This window comes from Stegostoma tigrinum, chromosome 7, assembly GCF_030684315.1.
Source record: "Stegostoma tigrinum isolate sSteTig4 chromosome 7, sSteTig4.hap1, whole genome shotgun sequence".
Lineage (NCBI taxonomy): Eukaryota > Metazoa > Chordata > Chondrichthyes > Orectolobiformes > Stegostomatidae > Stegostoma > Stegostoma tigrinum.
The window spans coordinates 100,868,507-100,894,785 of NC_081360.1; the positions used below are offsets into that span (position 1 = coordinate 100,868,507).

A 26,279-nucleotide genomic window follows, 5' to 3' on the forward strand; every position below is an offset into this window, starting at 1 on the left:
AGTTCAGAGTCAACCACATTGCTGTGGGTCTGCAGTCACAGGTAGGCCAGACCAGGTAAGGATGGCTGTTTCCTTTCCTAAAAGGGGATTAGTGAACCAGGTGGGGGGAGAACAGGGAACCAAGTCAATAATGGATTTGATACCATTAGATTCCTGATTCAAATATTTATTGATTTGATATCTGCTGCAGTGGAATTCAAGACCTCAAGTCTCTAGATTAGCAGTCTAGTTATAGTACAACTAACACATCACCTTTGCCGAATTGTGCATGGGGACAGATGTGTAGGCCAGTTGGATTAGCCATGATAAAGGCATGATTGAGAGAGGGGTTCAGAAGCTGGGTAGGATGCTCTAAGCCTCAGTGCAGGCTTGATGGGCCAAATAACCCCTTTCCACACAAAATGATGTTGCTATTCTCAGACCTTTTGTCTCTTACCCCCACCTCCAGTTACTGAATTCAAATCAAAGTTGCATAAACAGGAAATGCAAGAATGTCAATAGAAACTGCATTCTGAAAATTGGTATTCAGAAGTAGTTCATGGGGAAATCCACATTGAGAGAGCTACAAGATCCTTCACATTACAATTGGGAACCACAAAACAAAACCCTTTGAATTTGGAACTGAAATCAAATTTAAGAATTAAAAACAGCATGATTATAGCCTGTTGTTACTCTATTCAGACAGCAACTGTACCTAATTATTTCACACAGGAGTCCGACAGAACTGTTACATTTTAGAGAACTACTTCAAAACATGTGGCAGTCAAAATAATTTATTAAATGGCAAAGATAGGTTGAACAAAGATCAGATTAATAGAATTCAAAATTCCTCCTCCTCCTCTTCCTCAGCTATACTGTCAGCACCCACCTCTTCATAATCTTTCTCCAAGGCAGCCATGTCTTCACGAGCCTCTGAGAATTCCCCTTCCTCCATCCCCTCACCCACATACCAATGCACAAAGGCACGCTTGGCATACATCAGATCAAACTTGTGATTGAGACGAGCCCAGGCTTCAGCAATGGCCGTGGTGTTGCTTAGCATACACACAGCTCGCTGCACCTTGGCCAGGTCCCCACCAGGCACCACTGTAGGGGGCTGGTAGTTGATGCCAACCTTGAAACCAGTTGGGCACCAGTCCACAAACTGGATGGAACGCCTGGCCTTAATGGTGGCAATGGCAGCATTGACATCTTTTGGCACCACATCACCACGGTAGAGCAGGCAACAAGCCATGTACTTGCCGTGGCGTGGGTCACACTTGACCATTTGGTTTGCTGGTTCAAAGCAGGCATTGGTGATCTCAGCCACAGACAGCTGCTCATGGTAAGCTCTCTCAGATGAGATGACTGGAGCATATGTCACCAGAGGGAAATGGATACGTGGGTAAGGCACCAAGTTAGTTTGGAATTCTGCCAAATCAACATTTAGGGCTCCGTCAAAGCGGAGAGATGCAGTAATTGATGACACTATTTGCCCGATCAGACGGTTTAGATTGACATAACCTGGATGTTCAACACCCAGGTTTTTGTGGCAGATGTCATAGATGGCTTCATTGTCCACCATGAAAGCACAGTCTGTATGTTCTAGTGTAGTGTGAGTGGTCAGGATGGAGTTGTAAGGTTCCACTACAGCTGTGGAGATCCTGGGAGCAGGATAGATGGAGAACTCCAGCTTGGACTTCTTGCCGTAGTCAACCGAGAGACGCTCCATCAGCAGAGAGGTGAATCCCGAGCCTGTGCCTCCACCAAAGCTGTGGAAGACCAGGAAACCTTGAAGACCTGTGCATTGGTCAGCCTGGAAGAAAAAGAGAAGTTTTGCTGTCAAACAGGAAGAATTACTTTTTCAATTCATTAACATTAGGGTATCACCAGCTAGATTAGCCATTATTGCCCGGGAGCAGTTCAGAATCAACCACATTGCTGTGGATCTGGAGTCACATGTAGGCCAGACCAGGTAAGGAAGGCTGTTTCCTTCCCCAAAGGACATTAGTGAGCCAGATTGGCTTCCCCCAACAAAACAACAAGGATTTGTGGTCATTAAATGTTTAACTCCAGATATTTTTGTTGAATTCAAATTCCAATTCCAACATCTGCTATGCTGGGATTCTGGATTAACAGTCCCTGTGATAATACCACTTAGCCATTGCCTCCCATTACTTCTGAGGGGGAAATCATTTTCTTTTGGAAATGAAATCCAGGGACCTTGATCTTATCCCAGATACACTATTCATAATGGATACCCAAATTTAGACAGGGAGTCACTGACTAAAATGGAAATGTGTATCCAATGGAGACTTGGGGGTTTCACTCAAGCATTATGGGTGCTCCACCATAGTGTTACCACCTGTGATCAGTTTAACTCATTAGGATTCATGCCTGGGACCTGCCTGACATTTACAGCCATTGTGGCTTCTATAGGTTGTCCATCTATTTATGGGATGCAATTTGTTAATCCTGCGTTTATTGCCCATCCCTGGTTGATTAGTGCTGTTAAGGCAGCATACAGTACATTAGGTTTTACTGGTAGAGGGATTGAGTTCCAGAGCTGCAAGGTCATGCTGCAACTGTACAAAATGCTAGTGTGGTCTCATCTGGAATATTGTGTGCCGTTCTGGTCACCCCACTACAGGAAGGAGGTGGAAGCATTGGAAAAGGTGCAGAGGAGATTTACCAGGATGTTGCCTGGCCTGAAGCAAAGGTCTTTGAGGAAAGGCTGAGGGACTTGGGCCTGTTCTCATTGGAGAAGGTGGTGAAGAGGGGGATTTGAGAGAGACATACAAGATGACCAGAGGATTAGAAAGGGTGGACAGCGAGTGTCTTTTTCCTAGGATTATGTCAACTTGTATGAGGGGGGGAATAGCTACAAATTGAGGGGTAAGAGATTTAAGACAAATGTCAGAGGCAGGTTCTTTACTCAGCGGTAAGGGCATGGAACACCCTTCCTGCCAATGTAGTTAACTCAGCCACATTAGGGGCATTTAAACAGTCCTGGGATAAGCATGTGGATGATGGGAATAGTGCAGGGGGAGGGGCTTAGATTAGTTCACAGGTTGGTGAAACATCGAGGGCTGAAGGGCCTGTCCTACACTATTGCTCTACATTCTACGAATGGGGAAGTTTGTACAGTGCCTTCAAGAAGTCCTTGTAGGGACACCCACAATGCTGTTAGGTACTCCAGATCTTTGACCCAGTGGCTCCAACGAGTGGGAATATGTTGTTCTAAACTGGGATGATGTGGCTGAGAGGGGACGCTACCACCTGCATCTTGTAATCCCAGGGATGCCTAACCTGAAGGTACCCTCCTCCCTCCAGGCCAACCTCAGGGAATCTCTCTCCCATTGCTCCCTATTTATTCCAGTTCCCTCACCCCATCCCCCTCTCTGATGAAGGGTCTAGGCCCGAAACGTCAGCTTTTGTGCTCCTGAGATGCTGCTGGGCCTGCTGTGTCCATCCAGCCTCATTTTATTATCTTGGAATCAAGATCTGTCTTCGGAGACAAGCTCACCACAGTGGGATGGAATGAAAGTGCATTGTGTGTGACTTGTGACAATTTGAAATAGTAGACTGTTAGAATTAAGAAGCTATAGGCTGAGGTAGCACATGTCCTACCATCTTGCATTATATTCACCCTTAATCTGGCAAAAAATGTTTGAGGAACCAAAAAGGCAGGCTTCAGAGAGATTAAGTGGAGGCCGTGGGAGAATTCTAAACCTAAGTCACCTGGCAGATGAAAGCAGCCACCAAGAGGAGAGGACAGATTTAAAAATCAAAATCACAACATTCACAAGAGGCCAAAGTTTTAAAGAGTTTAGGTTTCATGTCTGGGGAAGGTTAGACACCAAGGATGTTTTAAATGCAAGGAAAGAAATATGGCTTCCTGTAATAAGGAGGCAATAGCATCATGACAATAATTACAAAGTCTACAAACCAGAACCCCAGGCTAATTGTTAGAGGATACCCAGTGTCTGTATGTCAGGAGTAGAATTGGAGCTAGTTTGATGATTGAATTCCCAAAATGTGGAAGTTGTCACCTGGTGTTGTCTTAGTTAGGATAGAAATCCCAACAGGTTCATGCCCTGGAAGGAATCTGTTGTCTTACCTGCTTGCATGAAACTCCAAACCCACCACAATGTGGTTGACTCAACATCAATAAGGCTGGGGCCACAAGTGCTGGTCATTGGCTAGACCATCATTCTTCACTGGCTATGGACACTTTACATACAGGTAGCTCACAAATGGAGTTGCAGAGAGAGTGAGCAGACAAGGCTGTCCTCATCCATTGTCCTCAAAACTTAGATCACTTATACTTAGGAAAAAAGTTCTCACGCAGTCATACCAACTTGCAAATTCGGTCCAGGACAGAGTCAATCAGCTCCTTGCCGATGGTGTAGTGCCCGCGAGCATAGTTATTGGCAGCATCTTCATTCCCAGTGATGAGCTGCTCAGGGTGGAACAGCTGACGATAAGTGCCAGTACGAATTTCATCTACAAAGAAATTAGAACACAGATCTTGTCATTTGGTGGTCACACTCATCTTGCTGAATGATGAGATTTTGCCAAAGCTTTGTCCTAGAAGTGAAAGGCTCAAGACCAGCACAAGAGGGCAACATTCTGTATGTGAGAGCACTTAGAATTTCATAGTAGGGGAGGTTTTGCCATGGAGAATGCACTGGTTGGAGATAAGTTAGTTTGGTTAAATGGGCAGAAGAACAGCATTCTTGCAAGCCATCCAGTGAGTAAAAACAAAAGCTTCAATAAAGTGATCTTTCAAGCAACATTTCAGTCTAACACCAGTCTTGTTAATGGGTCCACTGTTAACATTAAAAGGAATGGTCCTGTCACAGAAGTCTAGGTATTTAGTGTTCCTGGATTAACCCAAGTTGGACCACTAATGGTCTTAAATCCCTGCTAGACATTAAGAGGACAGCCTTCAGCTTGACACCAACTCTGACACCTCCTACCACCACCCCCTGAGCATCAAACCATCTCCCAAACCATCCACAACCTCATCACTTCAGGTGATCTCCCACCCACAGCCTCCAACATTGTTCTTCAACCCCACACTGCCTGCTTTAATCTCCTTCCCAAAATCCACAAACCTGGCTGCCCTGGTCAACCCATTGTCTCCACTTGCTCCTGCCACACTGAATTCATCTCCACCTATCTCAACTCCATTTTCTCCCCCTTGGTCCAGGAACTCCCTACCTGCATCTGTGACACCACCTGCATCCACCACCTCCACAACTTCCAATTCCCTGGTCCCCAACACCTCATTTCCACCATGGATGTCCAGTCCCTATAAACTGGCATTCCCAAGCAGATGACCCAAAGGCTCTGCTGCTGCTTCTCCTACAGGCCTGACCAGACCCCTTCCACCAACACCCTCATCTGCCCAGCTGAACTTGTCCTCACCCTCAACAACCTCTTGCAATTCCTCCCACTTCCTACAGACAAAGGGGGGCAGACATGGGCACCAAGTTATCCCCATCTTTGTAGGTTACGTGGAACAATCCTCTTCCATATCTAAACTGACCCTAAACCCCACTGCTTCCTCTGTTACATTGAAGACTGTCTCAGCACTGCCTCATGCTCCCATGAGGAGCTCAAACTATTCATCCACTTCAACACCTTCCACCCCAACCTAAAGTTTACCTGGGCTATCTCTAACATCTCCCTGGACCTGTCTCCATCTCAGGCAACCACCTAGAAACCAATATCCATTTCAAGCCCACCAACTCCCACAGCTACTTAGAATACACCACCTCCCACCCACCTTCCTGGGAAAACACCATCCCCTATTCCTAATTCCTTCACCTCCACCACATCTGCTCCCAGGATGAGGCATTCTACTCTCATAGATCTCAAGTGTCTTTGTTTTTCAAGACTGCAACTTCCCCCTGCAGTGGGGGAGCACAGTCGACTGTGTCTCCTGCATTTTCTGCACCTTATCCCTCACACCACATCCACACAAGCACCAAAAGAATTCCCCCTCATCATGTACCACCCCAACTTCCGGATCCAACACCATCTGACACTTACGCCATTTGCAATCCAACTCAAGACATTTTTCCCTACCCAACCTTATCTGCTTTCTGGAGGAAAGCAAGAAAGACTGACTCCCTTGTCCACTCCACACTCCCCTCCAACCCTAGCACTTTTCCCTGCAACTGCAGGAAGTACTACACCTGCCCCCACACTGCTCCCCTCACCCCCATCCTAGGCCCCAAGGACTTTCCACATCAAGGCATCCTCCTGCACATCTGCCGTACCCATTGGCCTCCTCTACATTGAGGAAACTAAGCAGAGGCTTGGGGACTGCTTTGTAGAACACCTATGCTCTGTTTGCAATAAACAACTGCCCCTCCCTGTCACAAATCATTTCAACTCCCCTTCCCATTCTTCAGATGACATGTCCATCCTGGGCCTCCTGCAGTGCCATAATGATGCCACCCAAAGGTTGCAGGAACAGCAACTCATTCCACTTGGGAACCCTGCAGCCCAATGGTATCAATGTGGACTTCACAAGCTTCAAAATCTCTCCTCCCCCTACCACATCCCAAAACAGCCCAGCTCAGCCCTGCCTCCCTAATCTGTTCTTCCTCCCACCTCAAGCCACATCCCATCTCCTACCTACTAACCTCATCCCTTTGGCTTGTCTGTCCTCCCTAGACTAACCTATCTCCCTACCTCCCCACCTAGTGGCTCCATCCCCACCCCTTTACTTGTCTGCCTCCTCTCCACCTATATCTGCCTCCCCTTCACCCTGTGTTTTGGAACCTGTACCCCGCCCCCATTTCTAAAGGGTCTAGGCCTGAAATGTCAGCTTTCCTGCTCAGCCTGCAGTGCTCATCTAGCTCCACACCTTGTTATCTCATTCTCCAGCATCAGCAGTTCCTATTATCTGATACAGACTTCAGCTTGTCGTCTCAATTTCACAACAGCAGGCTTGTGTCATGTTTGCCCCACCTAGGTAATAATTTCTTACTACAAAAAGTGAAAGAATTGCAGATCTTGTAAATCAGGAACAAAACTAGAATTTGCTGGAAAAGCTCAGCAGGTCTGGCAGCAGAGGGAGGGTCCCTGGACCCAAAACGAACAAATTTCTGTTCCTATTTTAAACATCCTTGCCTAAAATGTAATCCCAGTTAACAGCTTTACTATTAAGCTCTCACCCCAGAGATATTGGGTTGCTTGGGGGTGGGGGGGGGGGGGGGGTGATTTCTACAGCAAGAATCCTTCCAGTGCAGAAAGAGGCTATTCAGCCCAATAAGTCTGCACTGACCCTCAGAGGATCCCACCCAGATGCAGCCCCACCCTATCATTTGTGATGGGCAATCCACACATCTTCAGACAATAGGAGGGAACATGAGCACCCAGCAGAATCCCACAGATTAGCAAACCTGCTAATTCCACAGGCTCACCCAAGGCTGGAATTGAACCCATGGCCCTGGTGCCAAGAGGCAGCTCAATGGTTATCTTAGATAATGGGAACTGCAGATGCTGGAGATTCCAAGATAATAAAATGTGAGGCTGGATGAACACAGCAGGCCAAGCAGCATCTCAGGAGCACAAAAGCTGACGTTTCGGGCCTAGACCCTTCATCAGAGAGGGGGATGGGGGGAGGGAACTGGAATAAATAGGGAGAGAGGGGGAGGCGGACCGAAGATGGAGAGTAAAGAAGATAGGTGGAGAGGGTGTAGGTGGGGAGGTAGGGAGGGGATAGGTCAGTCCAGGGAAGACGGACAGGTCAAGGAGGTGGGATGAGGTTAGTAGGTAGCTGGGGGTGCGGCTTGGGCTGGGAGGAAGGGATGGGTGAGAGGAAGAACCGGTTAGGGAGGCAGAGACAGGTTGGACTGGTTTTGGGATGCAGTGGGTGGGGGGGGGGGGGGGGGGGGGAAGAGCTGGGCTGGTTGTGTGGTGCAGTGGGGGGAGGGGATGAACTGGGCTGGTTTAGGGATGCAGTGGGGGAAGGGGAGATTTTGAAACTGGTGAAGTCCACATTGATACCATATGGCTGCAGGGTTCCCAGGCAGAATATGAGTTGCTGTTCCTGCAACCTTCAGGTGGCATCATTGTGGCAGTGCAGGAGGCCCATGATGGACATGTCATCAAGAGAATGGGAGGGGGAGTGGAAATGGTTTGCGACTGGGAGGTGCAGTTGTTTGTTGCGAACTGAGCGGAGGTGTTCTGCAAAGCGGTCCCCAAGCCTCCGCTTGGTTTCCCCAATGTAGAGAAAGCCGCACCGGGTACAGTGGATGCAGTATACCACATTGGCAGATGTGCAGGTGAACCTCTGCTTAATGTGGAATGTCATCTTGGGGCCTGGGATGGGGGTGAGGGAGGAGGTGTGGGGACAAGTGTAGCATTTCCTGCGGTTGCAGGGGAAGGTGCCGGGTGTGGTGGGGTTGGAGGGCAGTGTGGAGCGAACAAGGGAGTCACGGAGAGAGTGGTCTCTCCAGAAAGCAGACAGGGGTGGGGATGGAAAAATGTCTTGGGTGGTGGGGTCGGATTGTAAATGGCAGAAGTGTCGGAGGATAATGCGTTGTATCCGGAGGTTGGTAGGGTGGTGTGTGAGAACGAGGGGGATCCTCTTGGGGCGGTTGTGGCGGGGGCGGGATGTGAGGGATGTGTCGCGGGAAATGCGGGAGACGCGGTCAAGGGCGTTCTCAATCACCGTGGGGGGAAAGTTGCAGTCCTTAAAGAACTTGGACATCTGGGATGTGCGGGAGTGGAATGTCTTATCGTGGGAGCAGATGCGGCGGAGGCGGAGGAATTGGGAATAGGGGATGGAATTTTTGCAGGAGGGTGGGTGGGAGGAGGTGTATTCTAGGTAGCTGTGGGAGTCGGTGGGCTTGAAATGGACACCACCACACCTGGCACCTTCCCCTGCAACCGCAGGAAATGCTACACTTGTCCCCACACCTCCTCCCTCACCCCCATCCCAGGCCCCAAGATGACATTCCACATTAAGCAGAGGTTCACCTGCACATCTGCCAATGTGGTATACTGCATCCACTGTACCCGGTGCGGCTTTCTCTACATTGGGGAAACCAAGCGGAGGCTTGGGGACCGCTTTGCAGAACACCTCCGCTCAGTTCGCAACAAACAACTGCACCTCCCAGTCGCAAACCATTTCCACTCCCCCTCCCATTCTCTTGATGACATGTCCATCATGGGCCTCCTGCACTGCCACAATGATGCCACCCGAAGGCTGCAGGAACAGCAACTCATATTCCGCCTGGGAACCCTGCAGCCATATGGTATCAATGTGGACTTCACCAGTTTCAAAATCTCCCCTTCCCCCACTGCATCCCTAAACCAGCCCAGTTCATCCCCTCCCCCCACTGCACCACACAACCAGCCCAGCTCTTCCCCCCCACCCACTGCATCCCAAAACCAGTCCAACCTGTCTCTGCCTCCCTAACCGGTTCTTCCTCTCACCCATCCCTTCCTCCCACCCCAAGCCGCACCCCCAGCTACCTACTAACCTCATCCCACCTCCTGACCTGTCCGTCTTCCCTGGACTGACCTATCCCCTCCCTACCTCCCCACCTATCTTCTTTACTCTCCATCTTTGGTCCGCCTCCCCCTCTCCCTATTTATTCCAGTTCCCTCCCCCCATCCCCCTCTCTGATGAAGGGTCTAGGCCCGAAACGTCAGCTTTTGTGCTCCTGAGATGCTGATTGGCCTGCTGTGTTCATCCAGCCTCATTTTATTATCAATGGTTATCTTGCTGCCTTTACATTACCCTTTGGATAATGGAGGTTCCCAAAATAGGCACAGCCCAACCAATTTAAGATTCTCAGCAGTTTATTTACACCAACTCCTTTCATCATCTCAAACCCCATTACTCATTTTCCACACAAGGGTATGTGCAAACCAACATGCATAAACTTAGCAATAGTAATTGTATCCCTTTCAATTAAAGGAAATTACAGGCAACACAGATATAGTCACGATAGTAAGGAAGGTAGTTTACTGTGTACAATAGTTAAAGCCACCGTAGTTACTAAATTTTGCCTTATTCCCAGTTCCAAATGATTGATTAGGGAGAAGATACTTTAATTCTATGTTTAAAACACTGACATTAAAAACTGAGAACTGTGGATGCTGCAAATTAGTAAACAGAACTTGCTGAAAGAGCTCAGCAGGTCTGGCAGCACTAGAGAGATCCGAATTAGCATTTCGGGTCCAGTGACCCTTCAGACGTGTTGAAGGGTCACTGGACCCAAGACACTAATTTGGATTTTTCTTCAGAGGTGCTGCCAGACCTGCTGAGCTTTTCCAGCTACTTCCATTTTAACTATCACAACAACGTCAGCCTTTCTAAAACCATGGTTTCTTCAAACTAAAAACCTTAAAAAAGAGATGGTTTGAGTGCCATGATTACCAATCACAGTTGGCTCCAGGTCCACAAAGATTGCTCTGGGCACGTGTTTCCCGGTTCCAGTCTCACAGAAGAAGGTGTCAAAGGAGTCATCGGCCTCACTTGCATTTTTTGCATCAGATCGGTGACCATCAGGCTGGATCCCATGCTCCAAACAGTACAGCTCCCAGCAGGCATTGCCCATCTGGACACCAGCCTGGCCAACATGGATGGAAATACATTCACGCTGCAGGACAGGATGCAAACTGTTAGAAGTACATTGGAGAGTTGGAACAACAAATGTTTATTCAATCAATAGTTATCGATTTTAAAAGTTTGCATACTTAATCATGGAATCTTAGGGGAGCCTGTGGCTTGTGTTGACACTGGACTAGCAATCCTGAGTGTTCTGGGAGCTGCATTCAAATCCTGCCACGTTGGGGAGGCCTAGTGGTATTATCGCTGGACTGTTAATCCCTAGAACCAGATGATGCTCTGGGGACCTGGGTTCAAATCCCACCATGGCAGGTGGTGAAATTTGAATTCACTAAATATCTGGAATTAAGAATCTGATGATGACTATGAATCCATTGTCAACTGTTGGAAAAGCCATCTGGTTCACTAATGTCCTTAAGGGAAGGAAGCTGCCACCTTTACCTGGTCTGCATGTGACTCAAGACCCACAGCAATGCAGTGGACTGCAAACTGCCCTCTGGGCAATAAACGCTTCTTAGCCAGCAACACCCTCATCCCATGGAGGATGAAAAGTGATGGCATTTGAATTCAGTAAAGAATCTGGAATTAAGACTAACAACAACACCATTGTCAATGGTTAGGAGAAACCCATCTAGATCACCAACATCCTTTGGGGAAGACCATCTGCTCTCATCTACATGAGACTCCAGGTCCATAACAGTGTGGTTGGCTCATCTGCTCTTTGGGCAAGTAGTGCCAGCACAGGTAGCCACACAGAGCCCATAATGGATTAAAGTAAAGCTCTACTTTCAGTACTAACAGGCCAAGTCACATCCCTTCAGCCTCCCTCCCACCATAACTTTCTATTCCTGGCTGCAACATTTTCCTATTTTCAGCTGCATATTCTCAGTTGGTCAAGGGGCCTCATCCAGATACCACTCTAGTTTTATTTATTTCTCCGACCCCCAACTCCATCAGTACCATTTGCCTCATGGCAGGAGGTTCCACACTCTCCACTCTGGTAGAAGTAGTTTAGATTTTTAATTTTGAAAAGCTTTACCAGCTTGGAAAGCTACAATTTTATTAACTTGGCTGGACTTACAGTAGCTAGATTACAAGGATAAGAGCTGGTAGCAGGTTTAACTTCTAACATGGATTCAGAAGAGATAGTAGGAACTGCAGATGCCAGAGAATCTGAGATAACAAGGTGTAGAGCTGGATGAACATAGCAGGCCAAGCAGCATCAGAGGAGCAGGAAAACTGACATTTCAGGCCTAGACCCTATAATGGATTCAAACAGGCAGCTTCTTAAACACCTGAACACAGGTCAGAGCCTCTGGGGACAATGCACCAACAATTCAGTTGTTTAAAGATATTCCATCTGCCTTTCTTTGAATAGACCCATTGAATCCCCAGACAGATAAATCATCTGTTTATAGACTTCACCTCCCCCATCCCAACAGATGACCCATTTGAAAACCAGGGCAGATTACTCAAGCTAAGAGGAAAATCAGCAAAAAAAAAAAAGGCTCTGATCCATACTTTTAAATTGAAGAAGATAGAAACTGGTTTTACAACTTCAAAGGCTTGAGACACCCTAGTCATTTTTCAGTTTACTCACCATTTTAAATGCCCCTGTCTCAAAGTTCAGGAAACTTGGCAAGGATCAGCCACCTCAGAGCAGGAAAAACAAATCCAAGAAAAATCAGTAGCAACCAGCTCATGCTCTTTACCCTATTTATACAGCTGCTGACAACTCATGAGGTGGGATTGGTTAAAATAAATTAAGTCAATTAATGGAATTGTTGCCCTTAATGAAAAAGAAACTTGTCAGAAACCACCTTCCCCCCAGCCATAAAAAAAGAACATCCAACTGGATATGCAATTAGTTTTTTTTTAATAGTATCTTGAAAGGGAGCATCTCTTAATTAGAATGGAATAATCTATTCAAAGTTTAGGCTCCCCCATTTCTGTCTGTACTTCGTTACTATCGAGCTGATTGTTTGATATTTAACCCTGAATCAATCACAGAACAGACAATCTTTGTTTTTTATTCATTCATTATTGAACCAGACTGGTTTTGCCAACAATATTTTTATTCATTCACAGGATGAGAGTGTCTCTGGTCAGGCAGCATTTATTGCCCATCTCTCGTTGCCCAGAGGGCAGTTAAGAGTCAACCACATTGCTGTGGGTCTGAAGTGACATGTAGGCTAGACCAGGTAAGGATGGCTGTTTCCTTCCGTAAAGGACATTAGTGAGCCAGGCGAGATTTTTCCTGACAATCAACAGTAGTTTCACAATCACAATTAGACTCTTAATTCCAGATTATTATTGAATTCACTTTCCACCATCTGCTGTGGTAGGATTCAAACTTGTGTTCTCAGAGCATTACCTGGGAGTCTGGATTATTGGTCCAGTGCTAATACCACTAGGCCATGCCCTCCACAAATCCAATCATTATCTCACTGATGTATATGGGAGCTTGCTGTGCACAAATCCGCTGCTGAGTTTTCTCATATTACAAGCGTCTACTCCTCCTGTACTAACTGTAAAGGCCTTTGAGTCGCTGCTGTCCGTGAAAGGCACTATATAAACGCAAATCTTTCTTTTCTTCGAAGCTGTTTGTGCAGCCCTAGAAATGCTTACTACTGGTTGGTGAACCACATGGGGAAATAAATAGGGATTCATTCAGAATATGTTCAATGTTTCTTCTTTCCCTCCCCAGAAACCACCTCTTGCCAAATCAGAAATTCAAGCTTTGAATGTACTAAAAATTTTTGAACTGAGGAATATCCCTAACTGTATTATTTCCACATAGTTTATACATCTGGCATCTAGTCAATAAATGTTATGGATATTGCCAAACTAAACTATTCTGAAGAAGTGAACCCAAAATGTTAACTCTGTTCCTTTGAGAAAGGTTACCGTCCAGAGAGCCTCAAACGCTGCCAGACTCACTGAGTAACTCCAACACTATCTGTTCTCAGGAACAAAAACAGAAGTTGCTGGAAAAGCTCAGCAGGTCTGGCAGCATCTGTGGAGGGAAAAACAGAGTTAATGTTTCGGGTCCAGTGACCCTTCCCCGGAACTGATGGTGGCTGGGAAAATGTGAGTTTATATGCTGAAAATAGGGAGGTGGGTGGGGTAGGGAGTAAACAATACGTTTTCTCACAGAGGGTTGTGAACGTTCGGAACATTTTCCTCAAAATGTGATGCAAGCTGGGTCTTTGGATATTTTAAATGCAGAGGTGGAATGATTCTTGATACACAAGGGGGTTTTGGGAGTAAGCAGGAGTGTGTAGCAATCAGATCAGCCATGATCTTAGTGAATAGTGAATGTTCTTCCTCTCACCCATCCCCTCCTCCCACCTCAAGCCACACCTTCATTTCCCACCTACTAACCTCATCCCGCCCCCTTGACCTGTCCGTCCTCCCCATACTGACCTATCCCCTCCCTACCTCCCCACACTCTCCTCTCCACCTATCTTCTCCTCTATCTATTTTCAATCCGCCTCCCCCTCTCTCCCTATTTATTTCAGAATCCTCTCCCCATCCCCCTTTTCTGATGAAGGGTCTAGGCCTGAAACGTCAGCTTTTGTGCTCCTGAGATGCTGCTTGGCCTGCTGTGTTCATCCAGCTCCACACTTTGTTATCCAAGCTTGAACGGCCATTTCTTGCTCCTAATATATATGTTTGTATTTCCCATTCCTTTAAGCTCTCTGGCACCAAACCCTTGGTCCCACTGTCCATTGAGATTCCAGCTGATTGCTGCTCTCTTCAGCAGCTTGCAGTATTTGGTGGAAAAAAAGCTTTATAAGCTAAATACAGAAACAACACTAATTGACGAACAATGCAATGGTTAGTCCAATGAAACCTGAGCCACGGGGCTGACTTTTACAACATTACTTCCTCCCTGAATATTCAGCAGAAAGACTAACACTGTAAGACCATAAGAAATAGGAACAGGAGTGGGCCATTCAGCCCCTCAAGCCTGCTCCACCATTCCATCCGAACATGGCTGATCCAATAATCTTCAATCCCACTTTCCTGCCTTTTCCTCTGAAATTTTGATTCCCGACTGATCAAGAATGTATCTCAGCCTTGAATATACACAAGGGCTCTGCCCCGACAGCTCTCTGTGTGTAAGGAATTTAAAAGTCACACAACTTTCTGAGAGAAGAAATTCCTCCTCATTTCAGTCTTAAATTAGCACCCCTCCATTCTGAGACAGTGTCCTCTGTTCCTAGGCTCTCCCATGAGTGGAAACATCCTCTCAACATTTACCCTGTCAAGCCCCTTAAGGATCTTACATGTTTCAATGAGATCACCTCCCATTCTTCTAAACTCCAATGAGTACAGTCCAAACCTGTTTAATTCTCGGTTTGAGTTTGAAGGTATGCTTCCCCTATATTCTCTCATATTATCAGGACAGATTGTTGGTAATATTTCCTCCTAGGAATGTGATACTCTCAAACATCTCCCCCCATCCTCCCACATCATAAACAGTCAAAACCTTTTTTCCCTGGCCTATTCAAACAAATTAAAATGTGAGCCTGTAATAGCCTTTGTGGGTCATTCCCGTAGTATTCTGGAAGATTAAACTATGCTATCTATTATTTTAAGAACCCGCCTCTTTTCAGATCTGGTTTCTGAAAGAATATTTTTAGAATTTTCAACTTCTGATTCACGGCTATTTTCACTTTATTCCTTATTTTTTCCATCAAATTATAGTCTCACGTCTGTGTGGCCAAATTCCACCCCAACTCCATTTACAAGTTTGCTAATGGAGGGCTTTGATACCGTCGTTATAGGTCAGATCTTAAGCAACAATGAGACAGAGTGCAGGAAAGTGATAGAGAGCTTAGTGGCAAGGTGTAAAGACAACAGTCTCTCCCTCAATGTCGGCAAAACGAAGGAGCTGGTCATTGACTTCAAGAAGCGGAGTGGAGGACATGCCCCAGTCTGTGTCAATGGTGCTGAAGGGGGAGATGTTTGAGATAATCACATTCCTGGGAGGAAATATTACCAACAATCTGTCCTGGTTCACCCACTTCGACACGATGGTCAAGAAAACACAACCATGTCTGAACTTCCTCAGGAGGCTAAGGAAATCAACGTGTCCACAAAGACTCTTACCAACCACCCAGGTTGACAGGGCTGTTAAGAAGGCATACAGTGTTTTAGCTTTTATTAATAGAGGGATCGAGTTCCGGAACCAAGAGGTTATGATGAAGCTGTACAAAACTCTGGTGCGACCGCACTTGGAGTATTGTGTACAGTTCTGGTCACCGCATTATAAGAAGGATGTGGAAGCTTTGGAAAGGGTGCAGAGGAGATTTACTAGGATGTTGACTGGTATGGAGGGAAGGTCTTACGAGGAAAGGCTGAGGGACTTGAGGCTGTTTTCATTAGAGAGAAGAAGGTTGAGAGGTGACTTAATTGAAACATATAAAATAATCAGAGGGTTAGATAGGGTGGATAGGGAGAGCCTTTTTCCTAGGATGGTGACGGCGAGCACGAGGGGGCATAGCTTTAAATTGAGGGGTGAAAGATATAGGACAGATGTCAGAGGTAGTTTCTTCACTCAGAGAGTAGTAAGGGAGTGGAACGCTTTGCCTGCAACGGTAGTAGATTCGCCAACTTTAGGTACATTTAAGTCGTCATTGGACAAGCATATGGACGTACATGGAATAGTGTAGGTTAGATGGGCTTGAGATCGGTATGACAGGTCGGCACAACATCGAGGGCCGAAGAGCCTGGACTGTGCTGTAATGTTCTATGTTCTATAATGTTTATAGATGCGCCACAGAAAGCATCCTATCCAGGCACAGCACAGATTGGTTGGGCAACTGCTCTGCCCAAGATTGCAAGAAATTACAGAAAGTATAAACACAGCCCAGTCCATCATAAACCAGCCTCCCATTCATCCATCTATACTTCCCACTGCCTTGGGAAAGCAGCCAATATAACTAAAGAGCCCTCCCACCCTGGTTATACTCTCTTCCACTGGGCAGATGATACTAAAGTTTGGAAACACACACCAACAGATTCAAGGATAGCTTCTTCCCCACTATTACAAGACTTCTGAAACCTCTCATACGTTAAAGTTGATCTTTCTCTGCACTCTCTCTGTAGCTGTAACATTATATTCTGCATTTGGTTCTATTACCCTGATGTACTTACGTATGGTATGATTTGCCTGGATAGCACACAAAAACAATAGTTTTCACTGTATCAGAGTACATCTGACAATAATCAAATCAAATCACTTTCTTAAAATCTAGCTCGTTGATCACTGTGGCCATTGGGGGGTGGTGATGGAGGTAATTCTGAGATGCGCGGAAGAACAGGTGGTGTTGAGGAAGTGGGGAGGCTACAGAAGGACTTTGACAGGCTGTGAGAGTGGGCAAATAAGTGTCAGATGGAATACAATGTGGGAAAGTGTGAGGCTGTGTGCTTTGTTGGGAAGAATAGAAGTATACACTATTTTCTAAACAGGGAAAGGCTTCAGAAATCTGAAGTAGGAAGGGACTTGGGAGTCCTACTTCAGTCGGGGCTGAATTTTATGACAGGTCTCAAAAGGACAAGACAAAATGTTCCCCATTCCATTGTGCAATCAGCTTTGCACAATTAAGAACAGGGCGCAATTCACATTGGCACTTCAGTCAATGAGCAAACTGAGGTTGAATGTGATGCCAGGGTGAGACATTCGTGAGGAGAAGTCATGGGGAGAAAATGGCTTTCTGGTAATTTGACTGAACTTTAAACCCAAAGATGTAGGCCATTACACTGGGGATGTGAGTTCAAATCCCACCATGGAACTTGTGGAACTTAAATTCAACAATAAAGCTGAAATACAAAGGCAGCCCCGGTTATGGAGACCTTAAGAACTAATCTTAATTGGGAATTCTGCTATCCTTACCCAGCATGACCTACCCGTGATTGAAAACTAAAAAGTTTGAAGCATAGAAAATAGGTACAGGAATTGGCTATCTGGCTCTTCGATCTTGCACCACCATTTGATATGATCATGGCTGATCATAAAATCTCCGTATCCCATTCCCCACCCCTCCCCCCATCCCCATACTCCTTGATCCCTTTAGCTGCACAGGCCACATCTAGCTCCCTCTTGAATATATCTAATGAACTGGCCCCAACAGCCTCCTGTGGGAGAGAATTCCACAGGTTCACAACTCTCTGAGTGAAGAAATTCTTCCTCATCTCAGTCCTCACCCCTTATTCTTAGACCGTGACCCCTCGTTCTGGATTTCTCCAACATCGGGAACATTCTTCCTGCATCTATCCCGTCCAGTCCCATCAGGAGTTCATATGTTTCTATGAGATCCCCTCATTATTCTAAATTCCAGCGAGTACAAGCTTAGTCGATCCAAACTTTCCTCATATTGTCAGTCCTGCCATCCCAGGAATCAGTCTGTTGAACCTTTACTGGACCCACTCAATAGCAAGAATGCCCTTCCTCAGTCTAGAAGACTAAAACTGCACACAATCCTCAAGGTGTGGCCTCATCAAGGTCCTGTACAATTGCAGCAAGACATCCTTACTCCAATACTCAAATCCTATCACAGGTTACCTCTGAAATGGCCTTTCAAGACATTCAAATTAAGGACAGACTGGATGAAGAACAAATGGTGGCATTGCAGAAAGAACATAGAACATAGAACAGTACAGCACAGAACAGGCCCTTCAGCCCACAATGTTGTGCCGACCATTGATCCTCATGTATGCACCCTCAAATTTCTGTGACCATATACATGTCCGGCAGTCTCTTAAATGACCCCAATGACCTTGATTCCACAACTGCTGCTGGCAACGCATTCCACGCTCTCACAACTCTCTGCGTAAAGAACCTGCCTCTGACATCCCCTCTATACTTTCCACTAACCAGCTTAAAACTATGACCCCATCCCCCCAGACCTCCCACTGACTGAGGACGAACGGTCAGTCCTTAGCAAGGGGCTCACCTTTGTCCCCCTACAACCACACATCAACGAATACCAGTCACGGTCGGACATAGAGCAGTTTTTCCGCCGTCTTCGCCTGCATGCCTACTTCTTCAACCGGGAACCCAACCCTCCTTCCACTGACCCCTTCACCCGCTTCCAACACAAGTCCTCCTCCTGGACACCACCCCCAGGCCTCCTACCCTCCCTCGACCTCTTCATCTCCAACTGCCGTCGAGACATCAACCGCCTCAACCTCTCCACCCCTCTCACCCACTCCAACCTCTCCCCCGCAGAACGGGCAGCCCTCCGCTCCCTCCGCTCCAACCCCAACCTCACCATCAAACCCGCAGACAAGGGTGGCGCAGTGGTAGTATGGCGTACTGACCTCTACATCGCCGAGGCCAGACGCCAACTCTCCGACACCACCTCCTACCGCCTCCTCGATCATGACCCCACACCCGAGCACCAAACCATCATCTCCAACACCATTCATGACCTCATCACCTCAGGGGACCTCCCACCCACTGCCTCCAACCTCATTGTTCCCCAACCCCGCACGGCCCGTTTCTATCTCCTTCCCAAAATCCACAAACCTGCCTGCCCCGGTCGACCCATCGTCTCAGCCTGCTCCTGCCCCACCGAACTCATCTCCACCTATCTGGACTCCATTTTCTCCCCTTTGGTCCAGGAACTCCCCACCTATGTCCGTGACACCACCCACGCCCTCCACCTCCTCTAGGACTTCCAATTCCCTGGCCCCCAACACCTCATATTCACCATGGACGTCCAGTCCCTGTACACCTGCATTCCGCATGGAGATGGCCTCAAGGCCCTCCGCTTCTTCCTGTCCCGCAGGCCCGACCAGGCCCCCTCCACCGACACTCTCATCCGCCTAGCGGAACTCGTCCTCACGCTCAACAACTTCTCTTTAGACTCCTCCCACTTCCTACAGACTAAGGGGGTGGCCATGGGCACCCGCATGGGCCCCAGCTATGCCTGCCTCTTTGTAGGTTACGTGGAACAGTCCATCTTCCGCACCTACACAGGCCCCAAACCCCACCTCTTCCTCCGGTACATTGATGACTGTATCGGCGCCGCCTCTTGCTCCCCAGAGGAGCTCGAACAGTTCATCCACTTCACCAACACCTTCCACCCCAACCTTCAGTTCACCTGGGCCATCTCCAGCACATCCCTCACCTTCCTGGACCTCTCAGTCTCCATCTCAGGCAACCAGCTTGTAACTGATGTCCATTTCAAGCCCACCGACTCCCACAGCTACCTAGAATACACCTCCTCCCACCCACCCTCCTGCAAAAATTCCATCCCCTATTCCCAATTCCTCCGCCTCCGCCGCATCTGCTCCCACGATAAGACATTCCACTCCCGCACATCCCAGATGTCCAAGTTCTTTAAGGACCGCAACTTTCCCCCCACGGTGATTGAGAACGCCCTTGACCGCGTCTCCCGCATTTCCCGCGACACATCCCTCACACCCCGCCCCCGCCACAACCGCCCCAAGAGGATCCCCCTCGTTCTCACACACCACCCTACCAACCTCCGGATACAACGCATTATCCTCCGACACTTCCGCCATTTACAATCCGACCCCACCACCCAAGACATTTTTCCATCCCCTCCCCTGTCTGCTTTCCGGAGAGACCACTCTCTCCGTGACTCCCTTGTTCGCTCCACACTGCCCTCCAACCCCACCACACCCGGCACCTTCCCCTGCAACCGCAGGAAATGCTACACTTGTCCCCACACCTCCTCCCTCACCCCCATCCCAGGCCCCAAGATGACATTCCACATTAAGCAGAGGTTCACCTGCACATCTGCCAATGTGGTATACTGCATCCACTGTACCCGGTGCGGCTTCCTCTACATTGGGAAACCAAGCGGAGGCTTGGGGACCGCTTTGCAGAACACTTCCGCTCAGTTCGCAACAAACAACTGCACCTCCCAGTCGCAAACCATTTCCACTCCCCCTCCCATTCTCTTGATGACATGTCCATCATGGGCCTCCTGCACTGCCACAATGATGCCACCCGAAGGTTGCAGGAACAGCAACTCATATTCCGCCTGGGAACCCTGCAGCCATATGGTATCAATGTGGACTTCACCAGTTTCAAAATCTCTCCTTCCCCCACTGCATCCCTAAACCAGCCCAGTTCATCCCCTCCCCCCACTGCACCACACAACCAGCCCAGCCCTTCCCCCCCACCCACTGCATCCCAAAACCAGTCCAACCTGTCTCTGCCTCCCTAACCGGTTCTTCCTCTCACCCATCCCTTCCTCCCACCCCAAGCCGCACCCCCAGCTACCTACTAACCTCATCCCACCTCCTTGACCTGTCCGTCTTCCCTGGACTGACCTATCCCCTCCCTACCTCCCCACCTACACCCTCTCCACCTATCTTCTTTACTCTCCATCTTCGGTCCGCCTCCGCCTCTCTCCCTATTTATTCCAGTTCCCTCCCCCCATCCCCCTCTCTGATGAAGGGTCTAGGCCCGAAACGTCAGCTTTTGTGCTCCTGAGATGCTGCTTGGCCTGCTGTGTTCATCCAGCCTCACATTTTATTATCTTAAAACTATGACCCCTCGTGCTAGCCATTTCTGCCCTGGGAAATAGTCTCTGGCTATCAACTCTATCTATGCCTCTCATTATCTTGTATACCTCAATTAGGACCCCTCTCCTCCTCCTTTTCTCCAATGAAAAGAGACCGAGCTCAGTCAACCTCTCTTCATAAGATAAGCCCTCCAGTCCAGGCAGCATCCTGGTAAACCTCCTCTGAACCCTCTCCAAAGCATCCACATCTTTTCTATAATACGGCGACCAGAACTGGACGCAGTATTCCAAGTGCGGTCTAACCAAAGTTTTATAGAGCTGCAACAAGATCTCATGACTCTTAAACTCAATCCCCCTGTTAATGAAAGCCAAAACACCATATGCTTTCTTAACAACCCTGTCCACTTGGGTGGCCATTTTAAGGGATCTATGTATCTGCACACCAAGATCCCTCTGTTCCTCCACGCTGCCAAGAATCCTATCCTTAATCCTGTACTCAGCTTTCAAATTCGACCTTCCAAAATGCATCACCTCGCATTTATCCAGGTTGAACTCCATCTGCCACCTCTCAGCCCATCTCTGCATCCTGTCAATGTCCCGCTGCAGCCTACAACAGCCCTCTACACTGTCAACGACACCTCCGACCTTTGTGTCGTCTGCAAACTTGCTGACCCATCCTTCAATTCCCTCGTCCAAGTCATTAATAAAAATTACAAACAGTAGAGGCCCAAGGACAGAGCCCTGTGGAACTCCACTCACCACTGACTTCCAGGCAGAATATTTTCCTTCTACTACCACTCGCTGTCTTCTGTTGGCCAGCCAATTCTGTATCCAAGCAGCTAAGTTCCCCTGTATCCCATTCCTCCTGACCTTCTGAATGAGCCTACCATGGGGAACCTTATCAAATGCCTTACTGAAGTCCATAAATGATGATGTCCATATTCCATACAAAGCCAGTTCAATTCTTAAAATTGTACGAATATGACAAGAATATTGTGCTGTGGAAAGCAGAAGCCATTTAGCACAAACAGAAAACCTAAGGATTGATTTTACACTTTTAGGGCTGGCAAGTTTGGTGTCAACAGGATGGGTACTATTACAATTCCATTATGCCACGGTGGCTCAGTGGTTAGCACTGCAGCCTCACAGCGCCAGGGACCCATGTTCGATTCCAGCCTCGGGCGACTGTCTGTGTGGAATTTGTACATTCTCCCCGTGCCTGCATGGGTTCAGTCCAGGTGGTCTGGTTTCCTCCCACAGTCCAAATACGTGCAGGCTAGGTGGATTGGCCATGTTAAATTGCCTGTAGTGTTCACGGTTGTGTGGGTTATAGCAGGGTGGGTCTGGGTGGGATGCTCCAATGGTCACTGCAGACTTGTTGGGCTGAAGGGCCTGTTTCTGCACTGTAGGGATTCTAATTCTAATTCAATTTTCAGCATATAAACTGACATTTTCCCAGCCACCGTCAGTTCCGGAGAAGGGTCACTGGACCCGAAACATTAACTCTGTTTTTCCCTCCACAGATGCTGCCAGACCTGCTGAGCTTTTCCGGCAACCTCTGTTTTTGTTCCTGAGAACAGATAGTGTTGGAGTTACTCAATGAGTCTGGCAGCATCTGAGGATCTCTCGACAGTAACATGCAACTTCAGTTAGGAAGGCAAATACAAATGTTAGCATTCGTTTCAAGTGGACTAAAATACAAAAGCAAAGATATACCACTAAGGCTGTATAAAGGCTCAGGTCAGACAACATTTGAAAAGACGTGCTGGCATTTGAGGGGGTCCAGAAGAGGTGTACAAGAATGATCCCAGGGTTGAAGGGCTAGTCATATGAAGAGAATTGAAGATTTTGAGTCTGTGCTCAATGGAGTTTAGAAGGATGAAGGGCAATCTGATTGAAACTTGCAGAACACCGTGAAGCTTGGATACAGTGGCCACAGAAACGATGTTTCCACTAGTAGGAGGGACTGGGATCCAAGGACACAGCCTCAGAGTGACAGGTGACCCATTAGAACTGAGTTGATGAGGATTTTTTTTCAGCCAGATGCCCTCATTGTCAGAGACGGCTGTGGAGGCCCAATCATTGTGTGTACTTAAGACAGAGACAGGTAGATTCTTGATTAGTGAGGGGATTAGAGGTTATGGGAAGAAGGCATGAGAATGCGGTGGAGAACCATATCAGCATAGAATCCTTACAGTATGGAAGCAGGCTATTTGGCCCATCGAATCTACATCGAACCTCCATTCCACCCAGAGCCATCCTCCTACCCTATCCCTATCCCTATAACCTGGCATGACTCATGACCAAACCACCTAGTCTGCACATTTATGTGCACAACAGGCAACTTAGCATGGCCAATACACCTAACCTGCACACCTTTGGACTGTGGGAGGAAACCAGAGCACCCAGAGGAAACCCACGCAGACACGAGGAGAATGTGCAAACTCCACACAGTTATCCGAAGGTAGAATTAAACTCAGATCCCTGGCTCTATGAGGCAACAGTGCTAACTACTGAGCCACCCATTATAAATTGAATGGCGGAACAGCCTCGATAGGCTGAATGGTCTGATTCTGTTCCTGTACCTTCTTGTAGTTTAATAGAATAGTTGTTAAGTCACTGGATTTATAGTCCAGAGGCTCAGGATAATGTTCTGGGGATGTGTGGTTGAGTCTAGAATGAGAGGTCATGGTTTTAGAAGAGGGTAGCAGATTTAAAACAGGGATAAGGAGAAATGAGTTCTCTCAGAGAGTCGTGAATCTGTAGAATTCTGTAGAACTCCACAGTGGGATGGATGCCACTACATTGAGTAAACTACATTGAGTAAATTGATGGAGGAGACAGGCAGATTTTTAATTAATAATGGATTAAATGTTTATAGGGAACGGGCAGGAAAGTGGATTTGAGGCCGACATGAGATCAGCCATGATCATATTAAATGGCAGTGTAGGCTAAAGGGGCTGAATGGCTTCTGCCAGTCCCAGTTTATATCTGCTTTTCTAATATGGGCAGCAGATATTCTCCCCGAATGGGCAGTAGTGATCCAGATGAGGTTTTATGACAATCAGTGATAGATCCATGGTCACCATTAACTTCTAAGTCCAAACATATTAATTATATTAAAATTCCACTGACTATTGGGGTAGTATTTGAACCTTGGACCCGACAGCTTGAGCCTCTGGATATAGGTCTAATGACACTACTGCTATATCAGTCCCTACTCCAATCCATCTAAAGATCTTATATGCCTAATTTTGTTAGATAGCTACTTTCATTTTGGGTTTTAGGGTGTTTACTACAGTGAAGGCCATATAAATGCAGGCTGTTGTTGTGAGATGCATCAGTCCTGGCTTCCAGCAGGTGGCACCAGATCCCATCGATGTGCCATGCTGGGAGGAGCAAGGCTGGAGGAACGTTTTGTTCCCACATTAAGAACTAGGGGACAAGCAGGGATGTGAAATAATTGCTCGGCTCTTTTAAATAGACAGCCCAGGAATACCACCTTTCTCTGCTGCATAATTCTATAAAGGAACAAAAATGTGTGGAAATTGGAGAAACCAAACATCCAGCCAGAATGAGGAAAGTGAATAATTTTGCATTCATAGACCTTGGTGTGCTGAAGGGTTGGTCCTGTGCCGTGTTGAATTAAAGAAAGAATATTGGAGAAATTAATGAGATTAATAGTCATCAAGCAACTTTTAAAGGAATGAGAGGAGACGATATTGATCTGTCCAAGATTCTTACGGAACTCGACAGTAGATGCAGAAAGGTTGTTTCCCCTTGTGGGATAGTCTGGGATCAGAGGGCATCATCTCAGAGTAAAGGGTCACACATTCAAGACAGAGGTGAGGAGGAATCTCTTACCTCAGAGGAGAGTGAATCTGGGGAATTCTTTACACAGAGGGCTGTTGAGGCTGGGTCTTAAGTACATTCAAGACTGAGGTAGACAGATTTTTATTTTGTAATTGAGGTTTACAGGGAAAAGAAGGAACGTAGAGTTAAGAGTCATCCGTATTGCTGTGGGTCTGCAGTCACACATAGGCCAGACCAGGTAAAGATAGCAGAAAACTAAACTAGATAAGGTTTTGCGATAATCAAAGTAGGTATAGGTTCACTAGATTAATTCCAGAGAGGAAAGCCTTGCTTTATGAGAAGAAATTGAGCAGTTTCAGCCAATAATTGGTGGGGTCTAGAAGAATGAGGGAAGGTCTAATTGAGACAAATAAGATGCTAAAGGGGATTGACAAAGTAGACATTAGGAGGGTGTTTCCTCATGTGGGGCAATGTGGAATAAAAGGATAAAGGCCAGCAGATTCAAAACAGAGATGAGAAGAAATTTAGAGATAATGGGAACTGCAGATGCTGGAGAATTCCAAGATAATAAAATGTGAGGCTGGATGAACACAGCAGGCCAAGCAGCATCTCAGGAGCACAAAAGCTGACGTTTCGGGCCTAGACCCTTCAGGTCTAGACCCGAAACGTCAGCTTTTGTGCTCCTGAGATGCTGCTTGGCCTGCTTTGTTCATCCAGCCTCACATTTTATTATCTGAGAAGAAATTTACTTCTCTCGACGGGTCATAAATCTGTGGAGTTCACTCCCCTAGAGTGCAGTGGAAGCTGGACCTTAAGTAAATTTAAGGAGGAAACAGATGTTTAATTAGCAATAGTTTGGCAGGTTATGGGCAGCGGGCAGGTAAGTGGATTTGATGAGATAATCTTAGGCTGGTGGTACTATCACTGGACTGTTAATCCAGAGACCCAGATTTGTGGTGGCACGGTGGCTCAGTGGTCAGCACCACTGCTGCACAGCTCCAGGGACCTGGGTTCAGCCTTGGGTGACTGTCTGTGTGGAGTCTGCACGTTCTCCCCGTGTCTGCGTGCGTTTCCTCCCACAGTCCAGAGATGTGCAGGCTAGGAGAATTGGCCATGCTAAATTGCCCGTAGTGTTCAGGGGTATGTGGGTTAGACATGGGAAATGCAGGGGTAGGGGAATGGGTCTGGGTGCACCGCTCTTTGGAGGGATGGTGTGGACTTGTTGGGTTGAATGGCCTGTTTCTACACTGTAGGGATTCTATGATTATGTTCTGGGGACCTTGGTTCAAATCCTGCCATGGGCAGATGGTGGAATTTGAATTTAATAAAATATCTGGAATTAAGAATCTAATGATGACTGTCAATCCATTGTC

At 47.2% G+C, this 26,279-nt stretch overlaps 1 protein-coding gene across 2 annotated transcripts in view; it reads right to left on the bottom strand.

Annotated features, from left to right (window-relative positions):
* Positions 1-763: 763 nt before the first annotated feature.
* Positions 764-26,279, bottom strand: part of LOC125454078 (tubulin alpha-1D chain-like) — a 77,960-nt gene continuing 52,444 nt past the window's right edge. The window contains exons 1-4 of one of the 2 annotated variants that reach the window (XM_048534371.2): positions 12,183-12,261; positions 10,391-10,613; positions 4,337-4,485; positions 764-1,795 (exon numbers count right to left, since the gene is read on the bottom strand). In XM_048534371.2, the coding sequence (XP_048390328.1) occupies positions 821-1,795; positions 4,337-4,485; positions 10,391-10,613; positions 12,183-12,185 (1,350 nt within the window). In that variant the 5' untranslated portion in view covers positions 12,186-12,261 and the 3' untranslated portion in view covers positions 764-820. Of the gene's footprint in view, positions 1,796-4,336; positions 4,486-10,390; positions 10,614-12,182; positions 12,262-26,279 lie in introns of those variants that run through there. The other variant, XM_048534370.2, reaches the window with a different exon arrangement.